Here is a 26,131-nt window from a genome sequence, read left to right on the forward strand (position 1 = left end):
AATTAACTGGAGTAGATACTGATCTGTGAGGGAGTAATTGAACAAACTGTGAGCGGCCAGAGAGATAAGAAGTAAACCAGGGGAGTACTGTACCATTGATGCCAATAGATGCTAATCTGTGAAGGAGGATGCGGTGGGAGATAGTATCGAAAGCTGCTGTAAGGTCAAGGACAATGAGGATGGATATAAGTCCAGAATCAGCTGCAAGCAGAAGATCATTGGTGATTTTTACTAGGGCTGTTTCTGTACTGTGATATGAACGGAAGCCGGACTGAAACTGTTCGTACAAGTTATTTCCAGTGAGATGATGATGAACCTGTGCAGCCACTATCTTTTCAAGAATTTTTCCTAGGAAAGGGAGATTTGAAATTGGCCTGAAATTATTTAGATTGGAGGGATCTGAACCATTCTTTTTCAGTATTGGAGTTATTATTGCAGTTTTAAGAGAAGAAGGAACAGAACCAGATATAAGAGAGGAGTGTACGATATTAGCAATCAGTGGGGCAAGAGACGGGAATGAGAGTTTAACAAGATTTGTCGGCAGTGGATCAAGTTTACATGATGATGACTTTAAGTTAGTAATTATGGAAGATAGCTGAGTTATTGTGGGAAGTTCAAAATTGGATAGAGAGGATGACAGCTGAGAAGGGCAGAAAATGCAGATAGAACAATTGACCATTTCACAGGACGAGGGCAGTTGTTGATGGAGATTCTCAATCTTGATGTAAAAAAAGTCCATAAATTTGTTGCAAACTGTGGCAGAGTGTGTATGTATGGCAAAGGTATCTGGGGGTTTAACAATATTGTGCAATGTAGAAAACAAAGTGCGAGTGTTTCCTTCAGCAGATTCAATAACAGAGGTGTAGTAAGCAGATTTAGCATGATGAATAGCTTCTTTATAGTGTTGTATATGGCTGAGATACATGTCCTTGTGAATAGTAAGTCCTGTTTTCCTGGAGAGACGTTCTAGGCGGCGTCCAATAGCTTTAAGTTGGCGAAGTTCAAATGAATACCATGGCGCAGAGCAAGAGAAAGAAACAGTTCGAGTTTTTTGGGAAGCCAAGGTATCTAAGAGGTTGATAAGTTCATTGTTATAGTGAGATACCAGGTCGTCTATGGAAGCTGAGGCATTAATGGTAGGTAAGTTATTAATGCCATGGGAAAGAGCTGATAGATCGATGCCCCTAATAGTTCTAAAAGTAATTGAGCGGTTTTGTTTATTTTTGTGTAGTGGGAGACTAGCATTGAATAAAACTAATTTATGGTCTGAAAAAGGCATGTCCAATACAGCACAATTTTTAGGGGTGACACCGATACAGCAAACAAGATCCAAAATGTGTCCTTTGGAGTGTGTGGGAACGTCCATATATTGGTGTAAGCCAAAATTGTCCAGACAAGATATAAAATCTCTTGTGGCTGAATTTGATGTGTTGTCCATGTGGATGTTAAAATCGCCCAGCAGTAGTATATTTGGAGATAAGAGTAGGTTTCAGCGAGAAAGTTAGAAAAATCAGTTAAAAGTCAGAGTTGATTTTAGGTGGATGTAAACAGCAACTAATACTGTGGGGTTGGTCCATTAATTTGAATCAGCATGGATTCAAACGAGGAGTAGGCAGGAGCAGAAAGAGAGGTTACCTTGTACTTGCTGTTGTACAGGATCGCAAGGCCACCCCCACGTCCCGACACACGGGGCTGGCAGGTGTAAACAAATCCAGGCGGAGTAGTCAGGTTGAGATCGGCGAAATCATTTGGACGCTGCCAGGTCTCCGTCAGACATAGAAAGTCCAGGTTATGATCATTAAGAAGATCATAAACAAGAGGTCCCTTGTTGGAGAGGGATCGGACATTAAGCAATCCGACGGAAACGGGATAGTCGCCGCAAGCTTTGCAAACCGACCGGGCAGGGCTAGCAAGCACACTACACTGATAAAAGCTATTTTGGAGAGAGGTATATATAATCTATGCAAATCATATAAAATTTACTCTATTATTGCACTCAGCCAAGGAATTATAAAGTAATGGGTTAATTATACCCTTTTCTTAAGAGTAACAACATTACATTAAAAAATGCAGTAAAATATACCCCCAAACCGTGAGTCTTATGTTCCTATTTGCGCATGCGCCAGACCGCGCTTTTTGACTGAGCGGGACAGCAAGCAAATTCTGGGTCCTTTCTTCAGCTTCCATCGAACCCGATCGAACCACAGAAGTGAAGGTAAGCTATTTACATAGGGTGAATAATATATAATAGCGCATGCAAATGGTAATTTTTGAAGTAATGAGCTGTTACACTTTACTTGTATTGCTTAGGTCTGTGTACCATTACTTGAAATGAAACTTTGAATCTGTTGCTGTCTGTTAACCGTCTAGACAACTGTCGGTAAGTTGCAATGAAATGTGTTCGTGGTACGCTTTTTATCAGTCAGCATGCATGACCAGTCCCGGACTGGTAATCGGAACACTGAAGTCGTGTCCAAACTCATGGGCTGAATCCTCCTGAGGGCCCGGCCTTCGCGGGCTATGTGGGCCGGGTCCTCAGAAGGTCGGGTAGGCCGGATGTAAACCTACATTTAACCTGAGTAGCGAAAGACAGTGGTGATCTGAAAATGATGTGCCGGGAGTTGTGCCGCTCTCGGCGGCTCTAGTGACCCTCGAGCTTTCAGCTAGCTATCGAGCTGGTGGGTAACAGACCTCTCCGAAAACGTCGAAGCACTTGTGCAAATATGCGATATTTTGATAAACCGAGCAGATATTTGAAGTTTATGTAACCCAGTGTTAATTTACTTATCTGAGATTGTGTGATATTCAGTATATATGTATATATCTGTATTGGGTGTTCAGTTATAAAATGTTCTTTAATGATTTTGAGTTTTTCTATTGCTATTGGTTTGCGGCTGCTTTACGACAGTCGACTGTGGTAGTACATCCTAGCGGGAGGGGCTATGAGCTCACATGGCTTGTAGCTGTGCCTGAGAGCAAGCTTGGGTGAGCTAGCGGGGAATTATCTCCTTCTGCAGTAGCCTTAAAAAGACTTTTGTTCGATCTCCTGCCAGGTAAAACATCTGTTTCATATGTATATTGTACTATTCCATGTGTTATCATGTGTTTGTTATGATGTGATGTGTAGTAATGGTTATTAAGGTGCTAATCGCTAATTGGGGACAAGCTAGCAAGCTCGACAATTAGCCGCCATGCTAAGCGGACTTTGGTAGCCAAGTTCGTATGTCACTGTGGGGTTATGAGCTCACATGGCTTGTAGCTGTGCCTGAGAGCAAGCTTGGGTGAGCTAGCGGGGAATTATCTCCTTCTGCAGTAGCCTTAAAAAGACTTTTGTTCGATCTCCTGCCAGACGCCTCGCTGCTGTGCTGCCTTACTGCTGTGCTGCTGTGCTGCCTCGTTGTTGGGCTGTCTCGCGGGTGCCATTAAGGATCGGCGGCTGCCATTCATTCATCCATCCGGACCTCGATTATTTGGACCGAAGTACTCACACACACGCCCGCACTCAGTGCCATACACTCTCTTTATTTTGCTGGCCAGCTAACACCATTGTTTTATTTTCTTGTTGCATTCACAAAGACTACCCAAAGACATTTTGGTTATTGTCAAATAGACACTCCCTGATTACAGGCTGAGGAGGTTGTGGTGTCACAACCCCAGGACTGAGAAAAAAAAGACTCTTTACACAATATATTCACTTGCCACCTGGTTAGAAGTGGCCATTGATGAAAATATATTTTACTTCCTCTTGTCTTTGTTTGTATTGTATCCCAGGGAAGTTCTAAGTTGTTCAGGTTGAAACATTTGCACTTAGAGTCGGTTAAGTTTCCTTTGATGTATCAGTATCAAGCTGATGTTTAAGAGTGTATGTTAAGGACAGATGTGCTCCAGTCCATCAATATTTTAAAAAGTGCTGGACATAGATGGTAAATTGCCATCAAACCCTGAATAAATGGTCCTCTGTTGTTATCCATATTGCTTCACTCATTCTTTTTATGAGTAGACGTATTGGTTACATTTACACACCCACATTCTCGCCTAAAAATATGTTAAAAGTTTATTATGTGACCCAGAAAGAATACTAAGAGTAATTTTAAAACTTAGTAGCGGCCGCCATTGCCGGAAACTGGAGTTTGGCTGGGCAGCGCTATGAATTCTGGGATATGGTGGGCCACAAAGGACACACCCGACCCATCCTTCAAATTCGGGGAAAAGGAGGACGCATTGGTCAGCCTTCGGAGCGTCGTTGTGACGTAATCGGTCTACAAATACGTCCCCTGGAGGATGCAGCCCATGAATTTGGACACCCCCAATAATTATAATCGCGGTCTTTGCAAACTACTTTCCTTCCTTGATGGAAAAGAAAATGGACGTCAGACGATTTTTTATTATCATTATTATTATTATTATTTTGAGAAATGAGAGCGGAAATCCTTAAGTTGTGGTGGCTCTGCTTCTGGGTCAACACATAAAACAGGTAAACAAACTTAAATCCTGTATGTCTTTGAGATTCTATGAACACTGGGCAGATCATTCCCAACAGCCGTGTTTTAAAACTCTTAAAAAACAGCTGTTGCATCCGTCTGCGTCTTCCCATTGATCTTCACTGTAGCTCATCATCCCGGAGAGCTCACTGAAAGCTTTCTCCCAGCTGTAACTGGCGGCTTTGTTTTAGCAGCACCAGAACTTTCTGAAAAAGCTCTGAAGCATGCTTGCTTGTATTTAAAAATGTGCGCGGCAGTAGTCGCTTGTTCTGGCATGCAGATACCGCTTTGCTCTGCTTCATAATCCGCTCAGCTGTTCGCACTGCGGGGAAACACTGGGACAGAACAGCATCATGAACTCCAGCTATAGGGAGATTTTTCAGCAGCAAAACAAATAAAGCCAACGTGAAACGATCAGTAAAAAACAAAGACTGCTCTGAGAGTTTGAATTATTAACTGTATGGTGTGGTTAAAGAGCATCTTACGTATCAGTAAGTAGGGGCAGGTCCCGCCTTCCTCACCTCTGATTGGATAGAAAGTCTCTCCTACTTACTGATGGGAGGGAGGGTGTCTCATGAGACCATCAGTGTTGCCAACGGTCTCTGACAGAAAGTAGCTGAAGTTCCCCAGGGTGTCACACCAAAATAAAAGCAGGTGGAGTAAAGCTCTCAGCCTGAAATGTTGTCCCAGTCCAGGCCTGTGCATGACTGTCTGACTGCTTGTTTTAAGTTTAAAAATTAGTCAATGCTAGCTTTTTCTAAAATATTGAAATGGCACATGTTAAAAAATAAAACAAAGTACTACTGTATCCCACTAGTATGTGTGAAAATACCCACTGTTGCTGCACCTAATTTTTTTTTTTAATTGTGGGATCAAATAAAATATTTTTGAATTGATTTTATATGATATTGGGTAGTGTTAGAACGTTAGTGCTTAATAATTGTTTTCATAATCATACTTCCCCAATTATTCAGCGGGCCACATGTAGAAACCTGGTTCTTTTAAACACCTGGGGTCCAAATTAATTTTGAATATTATATATCTGGGCTATAATTTGGAGAAATACGGCATGTTCTATGAAGCATATTACATCTATGAATATGATCTATGAAGCTAATTCCATGAAGCATGAATATTAATCTATGCAATTGCAATGCCTTTATTTTAGTGAGGTAAGTACACAATCTGTAATTTCTGCATAACAGACCCTTGCTAAGTATAACAGACAGACAGACTTCTCAGATAAGAGGAGCAAAGAAAAACTGAAGAAGAATATTCACCTTATGTTTAATTTCTACCTTCATTAAAGAGACTCAGGTTGATAAATAACTTGTAACCAGGTACATGTCTGAAAATTTCTTTTGTGTAATGTATTTTCTTATTTTTGTTGCATGAAGAATCTGTGTATGTGGACACTCACTATTTGCCCTCTTTTTCAGGTCCTCACGTGTGTCCTTTACAAGCAGAGGCTCACTGATAGGCAACTCTGTTACCAGTTCTAGGGCTGACACACCCACCCACGTCCCCACCCCCGGTGTATCCTTTACAGGTATGCAAGTTTCTAAAGAAATAAATCACATTGACCTTCAAAATTTGGTTAATCTTAACCAAAGTCCTCAGTTATGGGAAAATGAACTGGAAATGCAAGTTGTCCAACTTCACAACCACAAAAAGATTAGACCTGCTGAAACACATCAGGCTAATATATGGGCATTTTGGTCGAGTTCACTCCATACCCTGCCTTCATGCAGATTGCCCTTGCACTATCAAGACATGGGGTGCATTAAGGACACATTTGTCAAGGCATCATTCACAGTCATCCAAGCCAGGCAACATCCTTTCGTTCACATGCATTGTCTGTAATTCATGCTCTTTTGACAATGAGAGGCAGTTTTTTGAACATCTTGGTGGCCATCTAAAAAAGTTTGAAACTGTGCCATGTGTTTTTGAGGATTGTGATTATCTTTTGCAGCTTATGCGTGCCAAAGGAGGAGCTGCTGGTTCCAAGATGAGACCTTGGCTGGACACTTTGAATGACGTATGTTATTTGACTTTTTTCACAAATATGTAATTATGGAGGGCTGCAGTGGGTAGCAAGGAGGTCCTGGGTTCAAATCCTGGTCCAGGGTCTTTATGCATGGAGTTTGCATGTTCTCCCTGTGCATGTGTGGGTTCCCCCTGGGTACTCCGGCTTCCTCCCACAGTCAGAAAACATGACTGTTAGGTTAATTGGTCTCTCTAAATTGTCCTTAGGGTTTGTGTGTGCGTGCATGGTTGTTTATCCTGTCTGTCTCTATGTTTCCTTGTGATTGACTGTCCAGGGTGTACCCACCTCTCACCTGTTGAAAGCTGGAGAGAGGCATCAGCCATGTTTTTAAGTAATTCAGTCTTAATGTATGTAAATCACTCCACTTAGTATTTTCACTAAATTGTATCTCCCTACAGACACAGAGCATTGAGAAGAAAAGGGATGTTGTTATCTGCTGCCTCATTAGCTACCTCGGGGAAAGACAAGAAGATCTTTTTCATGACTGCCAGGTATGTCATATTGATAACAGATTACTTATTAACTCAAGGGATCCTAATGTTCTTCTCTCCTGTCCTCTCCTATCCCCTGTTCTCCCCTTCTCCATTCATCTTCTTTCCGCTTCCCTCTTTAGATCAACTGAAATATATTGAAAAAGCATCTTAAATAAAATAAAACATGTGTATGCTTTTTGTTTCTTTCTTTTCAACACGTAGGAATGTGAGGATTACACAGACAATATGATGAAGGTGATCGTGATCCACAACATCATGGCTGAGGAGGATCCATCAGATGTGTCCATTGTGATTGAGGGAAACCAAGTGATGGAGGGATGTGGAAGTCGAACAAAGGCATGTGTACTGCTGATGGGACTGATATATGCCCTCAACCTCGAATATCCGAAGGAGCTGAAGAACACATTTGACACTTTTCAAAAACTGTTTTTGGAACTTGACGGGCGAAACTACTGAACAAGGTCCACGGCCTCAAAAAAATAAGCTTATGCAATGCACACACATTTCCCCTCTTGTTCCCAGATGTTTGATAACGTACATGCACAGAAACAACCTTGTAGAGTTTCTGTGCTTTTGGCTTTTAAAATGAACTAAGTCGCCTTGGAAAGTGTTGTCTGCATTACCTGTTGTGTTGCACTTTATTCTGTGTTTTTATGGAATAAAAACATTGAGATAATGAACCATTTGAATATCTTTTTTGGGGGGGTACATTTTACCTTATATGAATAGGTAATGTTTATTAACTGATAATAATTAAATTTCATTAGTAATTATCAGGTATTACCAACTAGCAAACAAGAGAGAATTTTACCTAATTTCAATGAGTAAGTAGCTGTTGAATGTATACATAAATATGGGGTAAATTTTACCCAATTTAATTAAGTATTTCTTAGGTTTTTATTGAAGCTATTTTATACACAATATATTGAACTAAATAAACCACAAAAAAGGCTATGCAAATTGTTACCTCAGATTTATTGGGTAAATTCTATAGATGAGTTTTTACAGTGTAGGGTCAGCAGTCCGTCCACCAGGCTTCCTAGCGGAGCGGCGGTGAGATGACCACAGGGATGGTATCGGATTCCTGCTGTCAATCCTGTAATTCCGTCTGGATCCGCGGTGGACATACTTTCGACGCGGGCGCCAGGCGATCGCAGGGTGTAGCAGTGAAGCCGGCGGAAAGGAAAGGTCGAGAGGTGCTGGAAGCGCAGAAAGAGTAGCTCTGATGTCGAGTACCTCAGCGTGGAGGAGACGGGCCGGAGTATGGACTGCAGAACAAACCCACCGAGAAGAGCCCGGAAGAGCAGCAACTCAGCAGTAGTCATGATGTAATACCGGCTATCCGAAGACAGCGCAGCGGCTAGCAGCTGATGCTGACAGTTGGTGCTAACAGCTGATGCTAACAGCTGATGCTAACAGCTGACAGTAAATGTGTCCAAAGCACACGGCCAAACAGGTCAGGCAGGGAAGCACTTTACCTGGGAGACAGTAGATTCAGAGAACAAAACAAACAAACTTTTGTAACTATACTAAACAGTAAGTATAGATGTATACAGAGGGGAGCAGTGGCAGCCAAACGCGCAAGCGTCCACTCCTCCTCCGATGAGCAGTACTCTAGTTTTCTCTATGGCACTCAGTGCAGTGGCCTCAGTCATGTCCTGGTTAAAGATAAAACATTTCTTTAAGCACAACTTGTATTTCACATGAAGGGCAGGGCTCGCAAAATTTCAAAATCCCTGGTTGCCCTTCGGGCAGGCACTCTTCAGTTTTTGGTAGCCCAAAATAAATTTAAGTAGCCCAAATAAAAAAAGAGAACAATTTTTTGATTGATGTTTTGTTTCTTTTACAATATTATACATTTAAGTATAATATTGTAAAGGAAACAAAACATCAATCAAAAAATTGTTAAAACAAAAATTACAACCATCAACTCAAATACTTGGTTCAAATTGAACAGAAATTTCTATGAACTTGTAAGAACTGTGTAGAACATGAATCAGTCTGTGTCAGATCCTGAATCTGAAATTTCCACTGAAGTCATGGGTAAGAGGCAAGTGGAACTAAGAGCTAGGCCATTTGCTTTTTGAAATTTGCAAAGACTGCTAAATTTTGCAAATGGTAGTTCACTCTTTGCAACATAGTACGCTGTTCTAAACAGCTTTTTCAGGAGTTCTTGTTGTGCTTGGTTTATTTTTAGTACGTTTTTTGCAATTGGTGTTTGTTCTGGGAAAGATACTGCAGACTGAGCAATAATGCATTTCTTGCATTTGTCATGGGTTCTGATGGGGTCTTTCTTAAAATTACTGGTCCCAGTAACCTCTGTGACTCAGATATCCAAGGAAACTCACAACACACCTGGCAGAACATTGTTATTTATATTATATTATTATATTATTATGATATAATATATATCATATTCCAGCCACAGAAATTCCTTTGTCCATGAAACCAAAAAAGCTGAGCTTTCTTTTTGCCTCAGTCTGATTTGTCATAACTTTTCCGTTTTGTGGTCGGCTTTTCTTTGGCTGTCCCTTCTTCACCCTGACCTTTATTATTTCGCTCTGCAGAACTAAAATACCTGCGTAAATTCATCTGCTTTTACACACGTACTTACATAACGGTCAGCGATTCTCTGCGCAATCAACCTCTCACATGTTTAAGCTTGTTGCCAGAGATTTCACTTGTCACGTTTGAATAGTAAGCTAATGAGTGATAAGACGATGTCAGGAATTGGTGCGCAATTAATCTGTCACCCTCTGCCGCTCTCTATACACAGTTTGCGCGATCGCAAAGTGAAAGTGAAAGCAAAAAACAAGCGCAAATTCAAACGCGATTTCAATATGTCACATATTGACAGTGGCTCATCGATGCCAAAGACATAATTACTCAGCTACATTTGCGAAAGAATGCAAAGCATTGACATATATTTTCCTTCCTATGATAGCCCGACGGGCAGGGCTGAGATAGATTTTGGTAGCCCGACTGGAAAAATCGCTAGCCCCGGGACGTCGGGCTAGCGATTTTGCGAGCCCTGAAGGGCATTCAAGCTCTGCATTAGTTTTTTTGTTAGACAGACACTGGCCCACCAGCAAGCCAGGTTACGTCACTCAGAAGATTTTAGATGTTCTATCAGCCTTTTTTTCCTCAGACAAAAGCTGATGTACAGATTCATTTCTCCTCATTTTTCTGGAAGTTGTTGGTATATTCCTGGATGATTTTCATGATAAACCTGGACTTGTTACACTCCAGGGCTGCATCCCAGTCCCAATTCTGGCCTTTTCAGACAGAACAAATGAATGAATTCAAATTCTATTTGTAACATACACTGTGCAATATATAGTGAACTGCTTGTGTCCAAGCTGCGGACAGGCTGCAGACGTGGCCATGCCATTCCACGGCTTGGTTTCAGCATGGGGGGGTCTAGCCACAACCCTTACGGGATACCGGGTGGGAATCAAACTTGTGACACCCGCTCTAAGGGTGTGTACCCTTCCCACCAGAATCTTCCTTCTTTCACTAGAATCACAGGTTTGAGGTGTATCACATTAATGTGACCCCAATTGTGAGAGGAACAATACTTTTTTCACTTTGCGGGAGAGGTGTCATATGGATGTTTTTCAACTTTCATAATAGGGGGCTAAGGAGAACAAGTGGAAATGTTCTGTTCATTTTACCCATAACTGTCTCTCTGTTGTTGCACTTCTTCACATCTGAAAGGAGTTCAACCCTCATCTTCTCAAGGGACTGTTCACTTTCTCCGAGTGGAAGAGAGGGGCAGTAATCCACTTCACCCCTCTTTGGTCGCTTAACATCAAAGGCAGGGGAACATTTCTCTGGTGGCTTATTTTTCAAGGACTTCACACATACTTCAGGACATCCTACTTTCCGGAGATGTGTGCGGTAGTTTGCTAACTTGTATTTGAGGCTCATCTTCCATCCCGCATAGCCACTGGGTGAGCCTTTTTCTTTCAAACATGGATGCTTCAGGATAAGGGCCTCTGCAACTTGATCAAACTTACTGTCTGTGGGGTAGACTGTGTGCTTGACTACCTCCTGGATTAGACCCTGCAAATGTCGGACTTTAGCTTTGGATCAGGGATCAGCAGCATACCATTTTCTTTAAATGCTACATGGGCCTTCGCAAGCTTAATTTCCGCATCATATATGAAATGGGGAATGCAAAACAAATCTGGCCATGAAGACCGTGATGATGTAGACTCTGGAGATGAAAGACTCACAGTGCTGTCACCACAAGTAGATGTGTCATCAGGAGCACTGGTTGATGGAAAAGAAAACCTGTCTTCACCTCGGTCTTGAGGTTGGCAGGATGTGTATACAATTTTGATTGTTGCTTTGTTTTGTATTTCTGCCATTGAAGTTAAGTTCACAAACTCATTGCCAAAAAGTGTGTCCATGAACTGTAGTCGGAAGGGTTCTATTATTTTGCACTGAGTCTTCATTTCAGCCTCCAGTTCAGTGACAGTTGAAGGCAGACCAGGAGAAACCATCACCCTCTGACTACTGTCTGGTCCAAGGATAACTCTGAGAATAGCTTGAGCTGTCATGGTCCTACTTCACTCTCTGTTGCGAAAGAATAGGAAAATGTCATTAGAATCAGTTTTACAACAAACCTTATCTTTTACCGTTACAACCCTTAATACATTTAAGACAATGATAAGAAAATCTCACCACGGTGCAGTTAACACTGTTGAATAACGTAACTGAACAGTCAGTTTGCAAACTAATTCAAACACAAGACCAAAATATGTTTGCAGTGCCTCTGAGTTAATTGTGACCAATTCTTTATTTAATGCAAACATTACATCGTGACACACTAGACATTAAACTACATTTGGCTGTGATATGGAAAATATTCGTTCAGAAAATCAACCTACACCGACAAAAAGTAGTGACAGGCAGCAACTTACCGAAAAAAGTAGAGCTGGGCAGCTCGACTTGACTGGAATCTTCTTCTTCTTCTGTATAGGGTTTATTGGCGGTTGGCAAACAGCAAAATGGTGCATTACCGTCACTAACTGGTGTGGAGTGTGGACCGAAATGACAAAAATAAATAAAATAATAAAATAAAATAAAATAAAATAAAATATTCAAATTCTCCCGAACAAATGGGTCTGCCTTAAAAACCAAAATACGGCCTGATAACTTTCACTTATAGAGCTCATGCGAAATAAATCAAACAAGTCCAACTTCACTTTCATAACTTGACTGAAATGGCAACATTCCTCACCCACGATCAAAACGACGCTAGATGAAATCACGTGCAATATTGTGAGATTTGGCACTGCTTCATTATTGACTTACTTCAATTGAACGTGATATGAACAAATTAATGTACCCTCCCTGCAGATCATGTAGTTTCTACACTATTTAGTTACACCTAACTTTAAAACATGAGGCAGTTGTGTTAAATACACCCAAGATGATTACATAAATCCAAGAGCTGGCCAATCCCTTTTTTTCAGTGCAGGCGGTACAAACAACTCGATCTCGTCAGTTCAGTGGCTGTGTTTGAAGTTTTATTTTGCTGACTAGGAGGTCAGTGTGTCACTATGAGGGGAACGTGGAAAAAGCGGACATTCTTTTTACTGGGGACCATAGTGGGCCTCTTCTTTTTGGGCATGTTTCTGAAGAACGGATACCAATCTGGTGTGGATACCGATAAAGATTTGGACACACCACGTATGATCAGGAGTTTTTCCAAACTGGAGGCAAGCATCAGCAATCTAAGTGAGTTCAGTCACATATTAATATTAATTATGATTTTGCATAGTATTTGCACCACAAATGAGGAGAGATCCAGTAATAAAAGGAGCTGAAATAAGAAATAAATTGAGAGGCAGCAAAGGGTATTGGCTGCACACGTACTGAAGATGTGACAACAAGTTGTAAGAAAATTTATTATTAAAAAGAAGGAAAAAAATACAAAAGACAGTCATGGAATAATCATATGTGTAGTTATAAAAAAAGATAAATGGCTTTTAACTGAGCTTTTGTTATTAATGACAGATGAGGTCAAATTATAACACAGGTGTTTGTACCTTACTATAAATGTGTTTTATGCTGTAATTTTAACATTATCTTGTGCAGTGTGTTCGTTCTGTTTAGTAGGAATATTAACTGTTCCATTTCCTTGATCATGTTTTTGCTCATGTTGTTTTCTGCTGAAGACGATGCACTCAGACGTTTTGAGAAAAAGCAGGATGTCATGCAGAAGATGTTAGAAGAAGACAGCGACAGACACAGAAAATCAGCAGAGGTCCAAAAGCAAGCAGAGAAGCAGAAGGAAGGTGATGCAAATATCCAACCCCAAAATGAGGCAGCCCCAATGAAAAAGTCTGAAAAACTGTTCCCTAATTCATACTTGTTCAAGAAGTGGGGAGCAAATCTCTCTGAGGATGACCAAAGAGAGGCTCAGAGCCTGTATGAGAAGTATGGGTACAATGTTTTTCTGAGCGATCGCCTCCCTCTGGATCGACCTCTTCCAGATACCAGAGATCCTCGGTACTTTTATTTTTTATGATTTTAATCTTTCATTACCTCTCATGTACATGCAAAGAAAAAAAATCCAGACAATTAACTCCATCCAGTTCATTTCTTGCTAAAATATTTTACATTTCTGATCAAATACTGTGGTGTTTCATATCATTCATTTTAATAAATAGATGTTTGAAAAAGAGTTACCCCAAGGACCTGCCAAGTCTCAGTGTGGTGCTCATCTACCTGGATGAAGCCCTGTCTGTTCTCAAAAGAGCCCTGCGCAGCATCATCGACCGCACTCCTAAAAACCTGCTGAAGGAGATAATAATGGTGGATGACAATAGTTCTAATGGTAAGTTGGTTATTTAGAAAAAAAAATCCAAATATAGGCCATGCAAATTACTGCCAGTGAGTGCAGACTGATAATGTACCTGTTGTACATTCCTCTCACATTCCTTCCCTGTTTATGTCTACCAGTTCAAGCTAATCATGAAAACCTAAGTGAAGATTATCTGTTAGATGTACAAAACACTTCTAATCAATCAAAAGCTATTTACAAACAGCTAATTTAAAAACTCTGAATTACATCATAGTTGATCACTCTGATCAATTAACCTTTAAAACAGTGGTTTTGTAAATGTACTTTTCCTGCAGAGGCTGTGACATGTCACATATGTTTGTGGTCAAACCAGTTTTCTTGCTTGGTTAATTTAAATTCATCCATCAGTCCAGCTAGTCAGACATTCAGTTTCTTTTGCTTATCCAGTTGAGGTTCATGAGATTGCTGAAGCCTCTCCCACCTGTCATACAGCAAGACAGAGTCTACACACTGAATGGGTCACCAGTCTGTTGCAGTGCCAAAGTTTAAATCACTGACCCACCCAAAAACCCAGGGAAAAGCAAAAAACAAAACAAAAGAAAAACACAAACAAGAAATTCTGCAAAGGATCTTTTTCTTTCTACAATTCAGAAAATCTGAAGGGTGACCTTGACATGTATGTGAAGTTGCTTGAGCAGGAGAACCCTAATCTCCGTATTGTGAGAGTGAGGCACAGCGAGCAGAGAGGTCTCGCTTATGCCAGAGTATCCGGGTGGAGGGCTGCTGCTGCTGACGTGGTGGCCATCCTGGACGCACACATCGAAGTCCATGAGATGTGGTAGGAACATGGCAAAAGTACATGTTTTCATTCATTTGTTCGTTCCACTGATTTGAGGCCATAGCTGGCTGGTGTCACAGTTTCAGAATAAACTTGCTGAGATTAATATGTTTACCTTCATAAACACACACAAGCTTTACACACAGTTGCAACTTCCCAGTAACCCACTGCCCAGTGATCTCTGTATAACTACACAACAACCATTGAGCAGATTTACTGAGACAGTAATCAACTTGTGTAATGGTGCTGGTGGTGATGACACAGATGCTGCTTAGACAATCTTTTAGTCAAAGACTTAATTTTAAAACAGCAGTGTCAACGTATCCCAACCCTGTGCATTAAATAAAAGGTGAAAAGGTGGGTGTTGCATTTGAATGATAAAAGACATCAAGTGCACTGATTACTAATTGTGAGCAACCGCTGGGTGTGTGCTTCCACTGAAGTCTTTAAGGGTGTGACTTCCACTTATTATATGTAACATTTTTTGAACCACCATTTCTTTTTTTCCCCTCCTTCATACAGGGCTGAACCTCTGCTGACACAGATTAAAGCTGACAGAACTGTGGTGGTTTCCCCGGTGTTTGATAAAATCAGCTTTGATGATCTCAAGGTTACTAAATATTTTGCTTCTGCACACGCCTTCGACTGGGCTCTGTGGTGCATGTATGAGAGTTTTACACCCGAGTATTACAAACTTAATGACGGTTCACTGCCTGGCAAGTAAGTTCAAGTGAAATCAGTGCTAGATCAGATTTATTTTTCTGTAACAACAATATGAAGTAGTTGTGAAATACATTTGTCTTCTTTGACTTTAGGAGTCCATCTGTCATGGGGATCATGGTTGCTGATAGAAAGTTTCTGGGGGAAATTGGAGGCCTTGATGAAGGAATGAAAGTGTATGGTGGAGAAAATGTTGAGCTGGGAATTCGTGTGAGTAAAGACCACATAGAGTCATGAAGTTCTCTTTCATAACAATGATTTTAAAGAATAGTTGTGGAGCTGGACCTGCTGGATTTTGTTAAAGTGAATAGGTCATTTAAAATGCTCGCTTTTTAACCTTGCACAGTTATGAGTGATCAGTCATATAATTTTTAATTTGACGTTGTTCATGTAGGTATGGACATGTGGAGGCAGCATTGAAGTTGTTCCATGTTCCAAGATCGCCCACATCGAGAGGGCCCACAAGCCCTACATGCCTGACCTGAGTTCTCCCATGAAGAGAAATGCCCTCAGAGTTGCAGAGATCTGGATGGATGAATACAAGCACAATGTTAACTTGGCTTGGAACATCCCATTTGAGGTGTTTTGAAGCACTGACACAAACAACAAATTATTTTTTCTCTAAGGGATATTTCATTCTCCTGTTCACAGAGTCATGAGGAGATATTAGGCTTTGTGTGCTCTTTGTGTTTTTAACATCGACGTTTAAAGAAAATCTTTCTTTAGATTCTTCCTCAGTCACAATCTCTGAATCTATTCACATCTTCTTCTTTGTTCCTGCAGAATCATGGAATTGACATAGGTGACATTTCAGAGAGGAAGAAACTCAGAGAAAGGCTGAACTGTAAACCTTTCAAATGGTACCTGGATAATGTGTATCCAAAGCTGGACCCCTGGGACGACCTACTCGGATATGGAGGAGTGAGTTTACTTTTCTCTGTTGCTTAGTATGTGTGGAACAGTCGAGTCCTGCGGGATGTGTGGGAATCTGTTTCCATGATTTGCTTGTATCTATCATAATGTTCTCCTGATGACAGATGAAGAACCTTGATGCTGACATGTGCCTAGACCAAGGTCCAGTACCAGGTCACACACCGATTGCCTACAATTGCTACTACTATGGACCTCAGGTAAGTGAAGCACCTTATAATCATGTTGATAATCATCATGTTTCTCAAGTAAGTGAAGTAGCTACATGTTTGTCAAGAATCATGATTGTAAGAGGTGCGTTCGTAAAGTTCAAATGAAAACAAAAGCAGTTTTCATAGAAGCAGTCCAAAGTTGAATAGGGAAAGAGCCAAATTCTATTTATTATGCATGTTAACAGACAAAGGTACAGATGCTTATGTGGTCTGAAACCCCGTTGTCTGTGTCATTTGTTTGACTTTTTTACATCCTAATCACATTTTGACCTTTGTCTCTTTTATCTTTTAAGTTCACATATTATCGTGGAACGGGTGAGCTCTACATTGGCGGCATCAAGTCACATGAGTACAATGACAACCGATGTTTAGCTGACACAGGCACAGAAGAAACTGAGCCTGGCCTGTACAACTGTAAGGAGGCTATTCAGAAAGGCATGGGGATATACTGGGACTTCACTCAGGTACTACATAATGAAGTTTTTTTTTAAGCCAGGTTTTTAAAAGTCATGATATGTGAAACACAATTATGGTTTACTACGTCTCAGAAGAGGTTGAATGACTTTAGTGTGACTCATAGCTAAAAAAAACAGGCAATATATTTAACACTTTGTTTTCTTTACCAGGGCAACGAACTGAAGAACAGACAAACAAAGAGATGCCTGGAAATTATAAACCAGAAACTTATAATACAGGAATGTACAGGTCAAAGATGGACAATTCAACACATAATCAAACCCTTTTAAAGTGTGTTTGAGCTCTGCTCATACAGCAGTGGATAAATTACACCTGGATGCCCTCTTGTGGACAAGAGGGCATCCAGGTGTAATTTGTTTAAAATATTTTCAAAGTTGTTACTTTAAAGAAAAATCCAAAAAATGTCATTTGATTTTGTACTGAAGTTTTTTACTCTATAATAGAACAGTAAACTTTGAGACTGACACAGTTGTGAAATCTTCGGATGATGTTTCCAGTTATCTATGCCCTTACTAGAAGTGGCATGAATGACATTGCCTTTCCATATAAAACCATACCTCATGCAGCCGCACACTGTACAACAAATCTGTTTTCCATAAGTACATCTTCACATATTCTGTCCCAGTACAAATCATAGTAAAACTCATGCTTGGAAATTGCAGTTTTAAAATGTTGTTTTACTTATTAAATTTCATTTACAATGGAGATCATAAGACAATATTTTTTTTTTTTTTTCTTTAGACATTTATCCTTTTGGGGCTAGTGGGTCTTTGAAATGTAATTTTTATAGATCTTATGTCTGTTATCAGATTATTGATCTGAGGATTAAAACTGATATGTTTACATTGTTTTCAAATACTGGAATACTTGGAAATAAAAGGAACTTAAGAAAAGGCTAATGTTTGTTTTTAAACTCAGTATAGGTTCAACACATTATAGAGTGTGCTGCAGTTGCAGAAACAATTATTTTTATTTTTTTTATGTGTTGCATTAGAAGCAGGATTCATTGGTCATGAAACTATGGTGATCTTATCTTGATGTATCCTCAATCATCCAGGTTAAATCCCAGAAGGTTAATTCTGTTCATCTGAACGTAATGATTTTAGTGCAAGAAATGTTTCGTCACTCATCTTCTTCAGTCACTTCAGACTGATCAAGGCAGCAAGTCGTGGGGATACAAGGATACCCAGCCATGCATTTTATCGCCTTGGCCAACTTCAGACTGGAACAGAGTCCAGTCCATCTCCAGGAGACAGAGCCCAAGCTGTGTTAAAGATGAGAGATCACATCACACATGTCGGGTCTTGAGACTCTTCATCTTGCCAGGTTAGCGTGGGTGGGTAGGTAAGTAGGTAGGTTTTTACAAATTATTAAAGTTGGGTGACCTCAGGTAGCTTATCATGCACTATGGATGGGGTAATAACATTCTCACATGTATTTCTGATGTGACTTTACCCCAAATAAACTGTGACAAACCAATGCCTGAATCCTTCAGCCCTTTAATAAACCTTTCTTTGACTTTTATTCTGAAGACGTGTGGCCTGCAGCATTGTTGGGAATGGCTGTCCTGCAGGATGTCAACTCATGACAGATCATGTAGAGTGTGTCAGAAGAGTCATGTGAAATGTCAGTGCATACCTGTGTTGCATACGCCTCCTGTCTGTGAACTATGATAGTGAATGAGTTTAACATAAATGTATTAGACAGCTATGGTTAGCTCTGCATTTCTAATCTGCAGCTTGTTATTAATCTCTGGCTCTCTTCCACAGCATGTCTTTATCCTGTCTTCCTTCTCTCACCCCAGCCAGTCGCTGCAGATGGCCCCGCCCCTCCCTGAGCCTGGTTCTGCCGGAGGTTTCTTCCTGTTAAAAGGGAGTTTTTCCTTCCCACTGTCGCCAAAATGCTTGCTCATAGGCGGTCATATGATTGTTGGGTTCATCTCTGTATGTATAGGGTCTACCTTACAATATAAGGCCTTGAGGCGACTGTTTTTGTGATTTGTTCAATTCAATAAAATTGAATTGAACTGAATCGAATCGAATTGAACTGAAAGATGCTCAGACATGAATTTATGGGACAACAGAAGTTACATGTTACCCACACGATTAACAATTGACTTGACTTTGCTGCTGTCCTGCAGCAAACAGATCGTGTAGTAGGGTGTGTGAGAAGAGCGATGTGAGATGTCAGTGCTTGCCTTTGTTGCACACTACGTGTCACCTGTTCCTGTTACATTGAACTTCGGGTGTTTTGTTAAAAGAGCTGTATAACATGAATGCACACCATCACGTGCGCCTGTAATGTATAATCAGTACAAAATCGTCAATCCCGTCAGGTCAGCAGCTGACCAACCCGTGTGTGACTTCTAAGGTGTTATCATCTCGTTAGACATTCTGTGAGTTATCACTATGAGGGTATTATGGATGAACTGAAATCGGAAATAAGTTGAGAGGCCGTAAAGGTCTTGAAAACGTGACACCAAAAAAAGTCATGGAAAAACAGTTTGTGTACTTATGATATGAAGATGAATGGCTTTTAACTGGACTTTTACGGTTTGTTAATGAGGTCAAATTATAACATAGGTGTTTGTCCATTTCTATTAATGTCTTTTATGCTGTAGTGTCGAGCACTTTGTAGTGCCGAGCGTTTGTTTTGTTTTGTAGGAATAAGAACCTATATGTCTGTGAAGGTTCTCAGTCATCCAGGTCATTGTAGTCTGAGGAAGAAGCTTCTCGGATGAGAGGTGAAACATCTTCAAGCAACTTAAAGAAGTCCAGACGCTTTTCTTTCCAAGCTCCTAAGAATCTATATGCCCTTCTTGGGCATTTTTTTACTTTAAAAAAAAAAAAAATAATTTGGCGATCATTTTGGCTGTGTTATAGCTTGTGACATGCATTTTTGCAGGAAGTCTTCTTTTAAGTCAAATTTTTGAAATTTTGTATCTTTTACTCTTACATGTCATCTACTCTGTTCATCCATTTTGAACCCTTTCAACACCTTTGTGTACAAAAATGTACACGCACAAAATTTGCCATAAAATCCTCATACAGTAATATTTTTTTCCTCCTTTTTTCATAAATCACTTACTCAACGTGAGCCCTTTTCAAAATGATCAAATATTAAATTATTTTCTGGATTTTAACCCCTTAAATGCCAGTTTCAACATTTGGATTATTAAGTATTTATTGAAAAACTCACAAAAAACTAAATATTTTCCATATAATATATCATATGGGGATGGGGCATTGGTGGTCGTCGACATGTCAAAAATCAGCAACCAAATTTATCTGATTACTTTATTATTTTTTGTTCAGTCCCTATTACTCCTTCTCGACATCTTTGTGGACAAAAATGCCTTATTCACTTTCACAGAAATCACATTTTTAATCTCTCTGCCACTGCAGTATAAAACCGTGTATTTAATGTCAGCATTTCATTTTGAAGAAAAGAAGTGATATTTGACATTTTTACTGTATTACACCAGATTCAACCATTTTCCCATTGTAGGCCAGTATTCTTGCATTTTTGCCAGTTATTTTATGGAGCCATGTGACCACCAGGGAGCCCAAATGTGATTTGTATGGATGTGTAAAACAATTTCCAAATCTATATTTGTTATGCAATCTGCAACAAAACTGAAAACATTATAAACAAAATATAAAAACAAAAGATCATCTGAAATAAAAAGAAATCTGAAACCAAAATATCCAGGCTTTGAATATCTGATGTATGTGTGTGATTGAGAGTAAGAGATGAATAAATTGAGAGACGTGAAAGTCTCTGTGTGTGTTTCTTTTAATTTAATTAGGCCTTATTAAGATAATTAAAAAAAATGAATTTAATAAACAATCCTGTTTTTAAATTTTCCCAGGAAGTTATGGATTACTCATTTAGACCCTTCCTGATTGTTCAGAGAAGATAGTTGTTGCTTGTAACTTTCTGGAAACGTGTTGCCAACAGGCCTCCTGCCCTCTGGTGGACAGATTGTGCAACATTAATAATCATAACATAGTTGAAGAGTGTTTCTTCAGTCTCTTTTTTATTCATTTAGTTTTTAGTGGACCATGATAATTGCCAGAGGCGATACACCAACATATGAAAACATGAGGGATTAAAAGTGCCTAAACAGTGGCCTAAAAAGACATAAAACAGATTTATAATGTAATATGATGTGTTAGGATTAGGAGTCAACTATGGTCATTACACATGTATAAATACAGGGGAACAAAAAACAGTTTGCATCTAATCAGTGTTGTAGGTGATGTTAAATTCAGTTTAAGATAATAAGATAAGATAAGATAACCTTTATTAGTCCCACACGTGGGAAATTTGTTTTGTCACAGCAGGAAGTGGACAGTGCAAAAGTTATGAAGCAAAAATTAGAATAAAATAAAATAAGAATAAATACAGTACACAACTGTACAGAATAGAATAAAATAAAATACTATATACAGTAGAATAAAATAGAATAAAATATACAATAAGATAAAAATAGAATACAAATGCTTTATACAACTGAGTAAAAAATACAACGATGCCAGAAAAGATTATTGCACATTAGTATTATTGCACATGTGTGGATGTGTGTGTTTGATCAGTTAAAGTCTTTGTTGTGGAGTCTGACAGCAGTGGGGAGGAAAGACCTGCGAAATCTCTCCGTCCCACACCGTGGGTGTCGCAGTCTCCCACTGAAGGAGCTGCTCAGTGCTGTCACAGTCTCATGCATGGGGTGGGAGATGTTGTCCAACAGGGATGACAGCTTAGCCACCATTCTCCTGTCACTCACCACATCCACTGGGTCCAGAGGGCATCCTAGAACAGAGCTGGCCCTGCGGATCAGCCTGTTCAGTCTCTTCCTGTCCCGGCAGAGATGCTGCCGCCCAGCAGACCACACCATAAAAGATGGCTGAGGCCACCACAGAGTCATAGAAGGTCTTCAGGAGTGGGCCCTCTACTCCAAACGACCTGAGTCTCCGCAGCAGGTACAGCCTGCTCTGCCCTTTCCTGTAGAGGGCGTCTGAGTTATGAGTCCAGTCCAGTTTGCAGTTCAGATGAATACCAAGGTACCTGTAGCTGTCCACAGCCTCGATGTCCATACCTTGGATGTTCAGTGGTTGCAGTGGAGGATGCTTGTGCCTGCGGAAGTCTACCACCAGCTCCTTGGTTTTACTGGCATTGATCTGGAGGTAGTTCAGCTGGCACCAGTCCACAAAGTCCTGAGTCAGTCCTCTGTACTCCTTGTCGTCCACATCAGTGATGAGGCCGACTATTGCAGAGTCATCAGAGAACTTCTGCAGGAAGCACTGGGTGGAGTTGTGGGAGAAGTCTGCAGTGTAGATGGTGAAGAGGAACGGAGCCAGAACCGTTCCCTGTGGGGCCCCCGTGCTGCAGGCGACCCTGTCCGACACACAGCCCTGAGTCCTCACATACTGTGGTCGGTCGGTGAGGTAGTCCAAAATCCAGGTAGTGAGGTGATGGTCCACTCCTGAGTTCTCCAGCTTGTCCTTCAGAACCAAGGGAAGAATAGTGTTGAAGGCACTGGAGAAATCAAAGAACATGATTCTCACAGTGCTCCCAGCGGTCTCCAGGTGAGCGAGGGAGCGATGTAGGAGGTGAATGACGGCATCATCCGCTCCAATGCCAGGTTGGTAGGCAAACTGAAGTGGGTCCAGTGATGAGCTCACAAGGCGCGAAGCTGAGCCAGGACCAACCGCTCCAGGGTCTTCATCAGGTGTGATGTCAGAGCCACCGGCCTGTAGCTGTTGAGGTCCTTGGGCGTGAAGTCTTTGGCACTGGTACAACACAGGAGGTTTTCCAGAGCTGTGGGACTCTTCCCAGCCTCAGGCTCAGGTTGAAGAGGTGCTCCATCACCCCACACAGTTGGTCCGCGCAGGACCTGACGACCCTCGAGCTGATGCCATCTGGACCCGCTGCCTTCTTGGCTTTAATCCTCCTCAGTTCCCTCCTAACCTGGGTGGTTGAGAGAGACAGGCAGGAGCCTTGTGTTGATTGTGTATTGGATGCTGTTGTTGGGGGTGGGAGGAGTGAGCAGGGTGAATAGAGGAGGTGTGAAGTGTCTGAGGTGTCAGAGGTGGAACAGCAGCAGTGGGGGTGGGTGAGTCTGCAGCCGATGTTGGAGACTGCCTAATGGCTGAATCAAATCTGTTGAAGAAATGATTCAGTTCATTTGCCCACCTCACATCCCTCCCAGGCAGAGAGTTCTGATGTTTGTGGCCTGAGATGGTTCTGAGGCCTCTCCAGACTTCACCAACGTTGTTTTGCTGAAGCTGGTTCTCCATCTTCTGCCTGTAGCTGTCCTTCCCATTCCTTATCAATCTCCTCAACTCTCTCTGCACCCTTTTCAACTCCTCTTTGTCTTTGAATTTGAAGGCCCTCCTCTTCTGCCTGAGGACAGCTTTAATTTCTGTGGTAATCCAAGGTTTGTTGTTGGAGAAACACCGTACAGTCCTGGTAGGTACGGTGTTATCCACACAGAAATTAATATAGTCAGTAATGCATGCAGTAAGGCTGTCGATGTCCTCTCCGTGGTCGTCACAGATCACCTCCCACACAGTGGACTCAAAACAATCCTTAAGAGCCTCCTCGCTCTCCTCCGACCATCTCTGCACTGTGCGGGTGGCTGGTGGCTCCCTGCGCACTAAGGGCTCATACACAGGGACAAGGTGCACCAGGTTATGATCAGATCTGCCCAGGGAGGAGAGGTGATGAGCTGTATGCCTCTTCAGCATTGGCATACAGTAAGTCCAGTGTTTTATTGTCTCTGGTTGGGCAGGTCACATACTAGGTGAAGGTGGGCAGTGTGGAGTCCAGTGAGGCATGATTGAAGTCCCCTGATATTATGAGGAGGGCTCTCGGAGATTGTGTTTGCAGTCTGCTGACCACTGAGTGGAGAGTGTCACAGGCTGCATCCGCGTTGGCCGAGGGGGGGACATACGCTGTTATCGCGATAACATGCGAGAATTCCCGGGGCAGGTAGTACGGACGCATGCTAACGGCTAACAGCTCAATGTCTCTGCTGCAGAGTTGTTCTTTCACAGTGATGTGCCCGGGGTTACACCATCTGTCATTCACAAACACTGTCAGTCCCCCTCCTTTCCTCTTACCGCTGTCTCTCGTCCTGTCCGCTCGCAGCAGCTGGAATCCCGGTAGTGTCACGCTCCTGTCCGGAGTTAGCGGTGTTAGCCACGACTCCGTTAGCATCATGATGCTACATTGCCGGTGTTCTGACAAAACGTCCTACCTTGTCAAAACATCCTACCGTAGCGCTACCGTAGCGTAAATTTATGGTCTTGTCTATCAATCTGTGCTACCTTATCAGAATATGCTACCTTACGTGGTTAATGGCTCCATCGTACATATCTATAGGTAGGACGTTCAGATGGCCAAATCACACTTAAAAACTTGGATTTATTTCGCTAGGACGTTCAGAACATGCTTCCTGCTTGGATTTATTTAGGTAGGTAGGATGTTCAGATGGCCAAATCACACTATCAAAACATGCTTCCTGCTTGGATTTATTTAGGTAGGATGTTCAGATGGCCAAATCACTCTATCAAAACATGCTTCCTGCTTGGATTTATTTAGGTAGGACGTTTAGGTGGCCAAATCACACTATCAAAACATGCTTCCTGCTTGGATTTATTTAGGTAGGACGTTTAGGTGGCCAAATCACACTATTAAAACATGCTTCCTGCTTGGATTTATTTAGGTAGGATGTTCAGATGGCCAAATCACACTATCAAAACATGCTTCCTGCTTGGATTTATTTAGGTAGGATGTTCAGATGGCCAAATCACTTAAAAACTTGGATTTATTTCGCTAGGACGTTCAGAACATGCTTCCTGCTTGGATTTATTTAGGTAGGTAGGATGTTCAGATGGCCAAATCACACTATCAAAACATGCTTCCTGCTTGGATTTATTTAGGTAGGACGTTTAGGTGGCCAAATCACACTATCAAAACATGCTTCCTGCTTGGATTTATTTAGGTAGGATGTTCAGATGGCCAAATCACACTATCAAAACGTGCCTCCAGCACACAATCATCTAATGTTGACAAAGAATACAAAGAGACATGGAGGAAAAGACAGCTGTTTTTATTTGAAGTTGTTATGTGTTTTCCTTACATTTTTTGCATTTATATTCTTGGTTGTTCTCTTTATATTTTGCACATGCAAAATGTGCCCATCTTTGGCAAGATTCACACTGCACCTGGAAAGGAAAAATAAATAGCTCATATTATGTTTGGTGAATACTATTAGTCAACATTTTAAACATGATTAGCAAGTAATGATACTAAGACTTATGTGTTTCTTTTGTTTTGTTTTACCATTTCAATCATGCTGCGGTCAGCATCAGCATCTAACATAGAGCAAACAATGCAGTAGTCCTCAGCGTTCCCTGAAACACATTCATGGTTAGGTTTTAATCAAACATTATTTATTGATTAATTAAAAAAAAAAATAATAGTACATTTTTTCCACAAATACTTCATGGCAAATTAGTCCCCTGAATTTTTTTTTTAATTAGACTTTAAGAAGGGTCTTATCTGAAAATGTTTGAAAAGCACTATTTGGTACTGTGCTGTTTGAAAAGCACTATTTAAATTGGAAGTACACACTCTAATGTGATAAGGACTTTACTGGACTTACCTCGATGTTCAAGTAGGGTGCAAGCTATCTGCATTCGCTCCAGCACAACTGCTTCTGTAGTGGTTAACACCTCACTGACCTCTCCAAAAGCAAGGTACTGTTCTGCAAACTGTGAGATTTCTCATTATTATTATAATGTAAAGTCCTAATTGTAGCTAACAATAAATGGAATCATTTGAATAAGGGTTACCTTTAACAGCAAAACTCCGCAACTGCTGGAATCCTGTTGCTTGTTGTGTTGCATAGTGTGTAACTGCCACTCCATGGTGTCTTCATGCCCTCTCATCCTCAGAAAATTCCTAGTTGAACAAAAATGTTTGTAATGAAACAAGAAATGTTTTATGTTTAATACCTGAACATAAAACATACAAGAATAATACCTCAGTATCATACATACCTCCAGTTGCGCAGAATTTTCCTGTCATAAACACCTTCATTCCCCAT

General features: G+C 41.0%; 1 protein-coding gene across 1 annotated transcript in view; it reads left to right on the forward strand.

Annotated features, from left to right (window-relative positions):
- Positions 1-17,285, forward strand: part of LOC116326457 (probable polypeptide N-acetylgalactosaminyltransferase 8) — a 34,252-nt gene extending 16,967 nt beyond the window's left edge. The window contains exons 9-11 of the mRNA XM_039615786.1: positions 16,435-16,527; positions 16,833-17,003; positions 17,166-17,285. Coding sequence (XP_039471720.1) covers positions 16,435-16,527; positions 16,833-17,003; positions 17,166-17,285 — 384 coding nt within the window. The remainder of the gene's footprint in view (positions 1-16,434; positions 16,528-16,832; positions 17,004-17,165) is intronic.
- The last annotated feature ends 8,846 nt before the right edge of the window (positions 17,286-26,131 follow it).

The sequence above is a fragment of the Oreochromis aureus genome, linkage group 7 (assembly GCF_013358895.1).
Source record: "Oreochromis aureus strain Israel breed Guangdong linkage group 7, ZZ_aureus, whole genome shotgun sequence".
In the NCBI taxonomy this organism is placed as follows: Eukaryota; Metazoa; Chordata; class Actinopteri; order Cichliformes; family Cichlidae; genus Oreochromis; species Oreochromis aureus.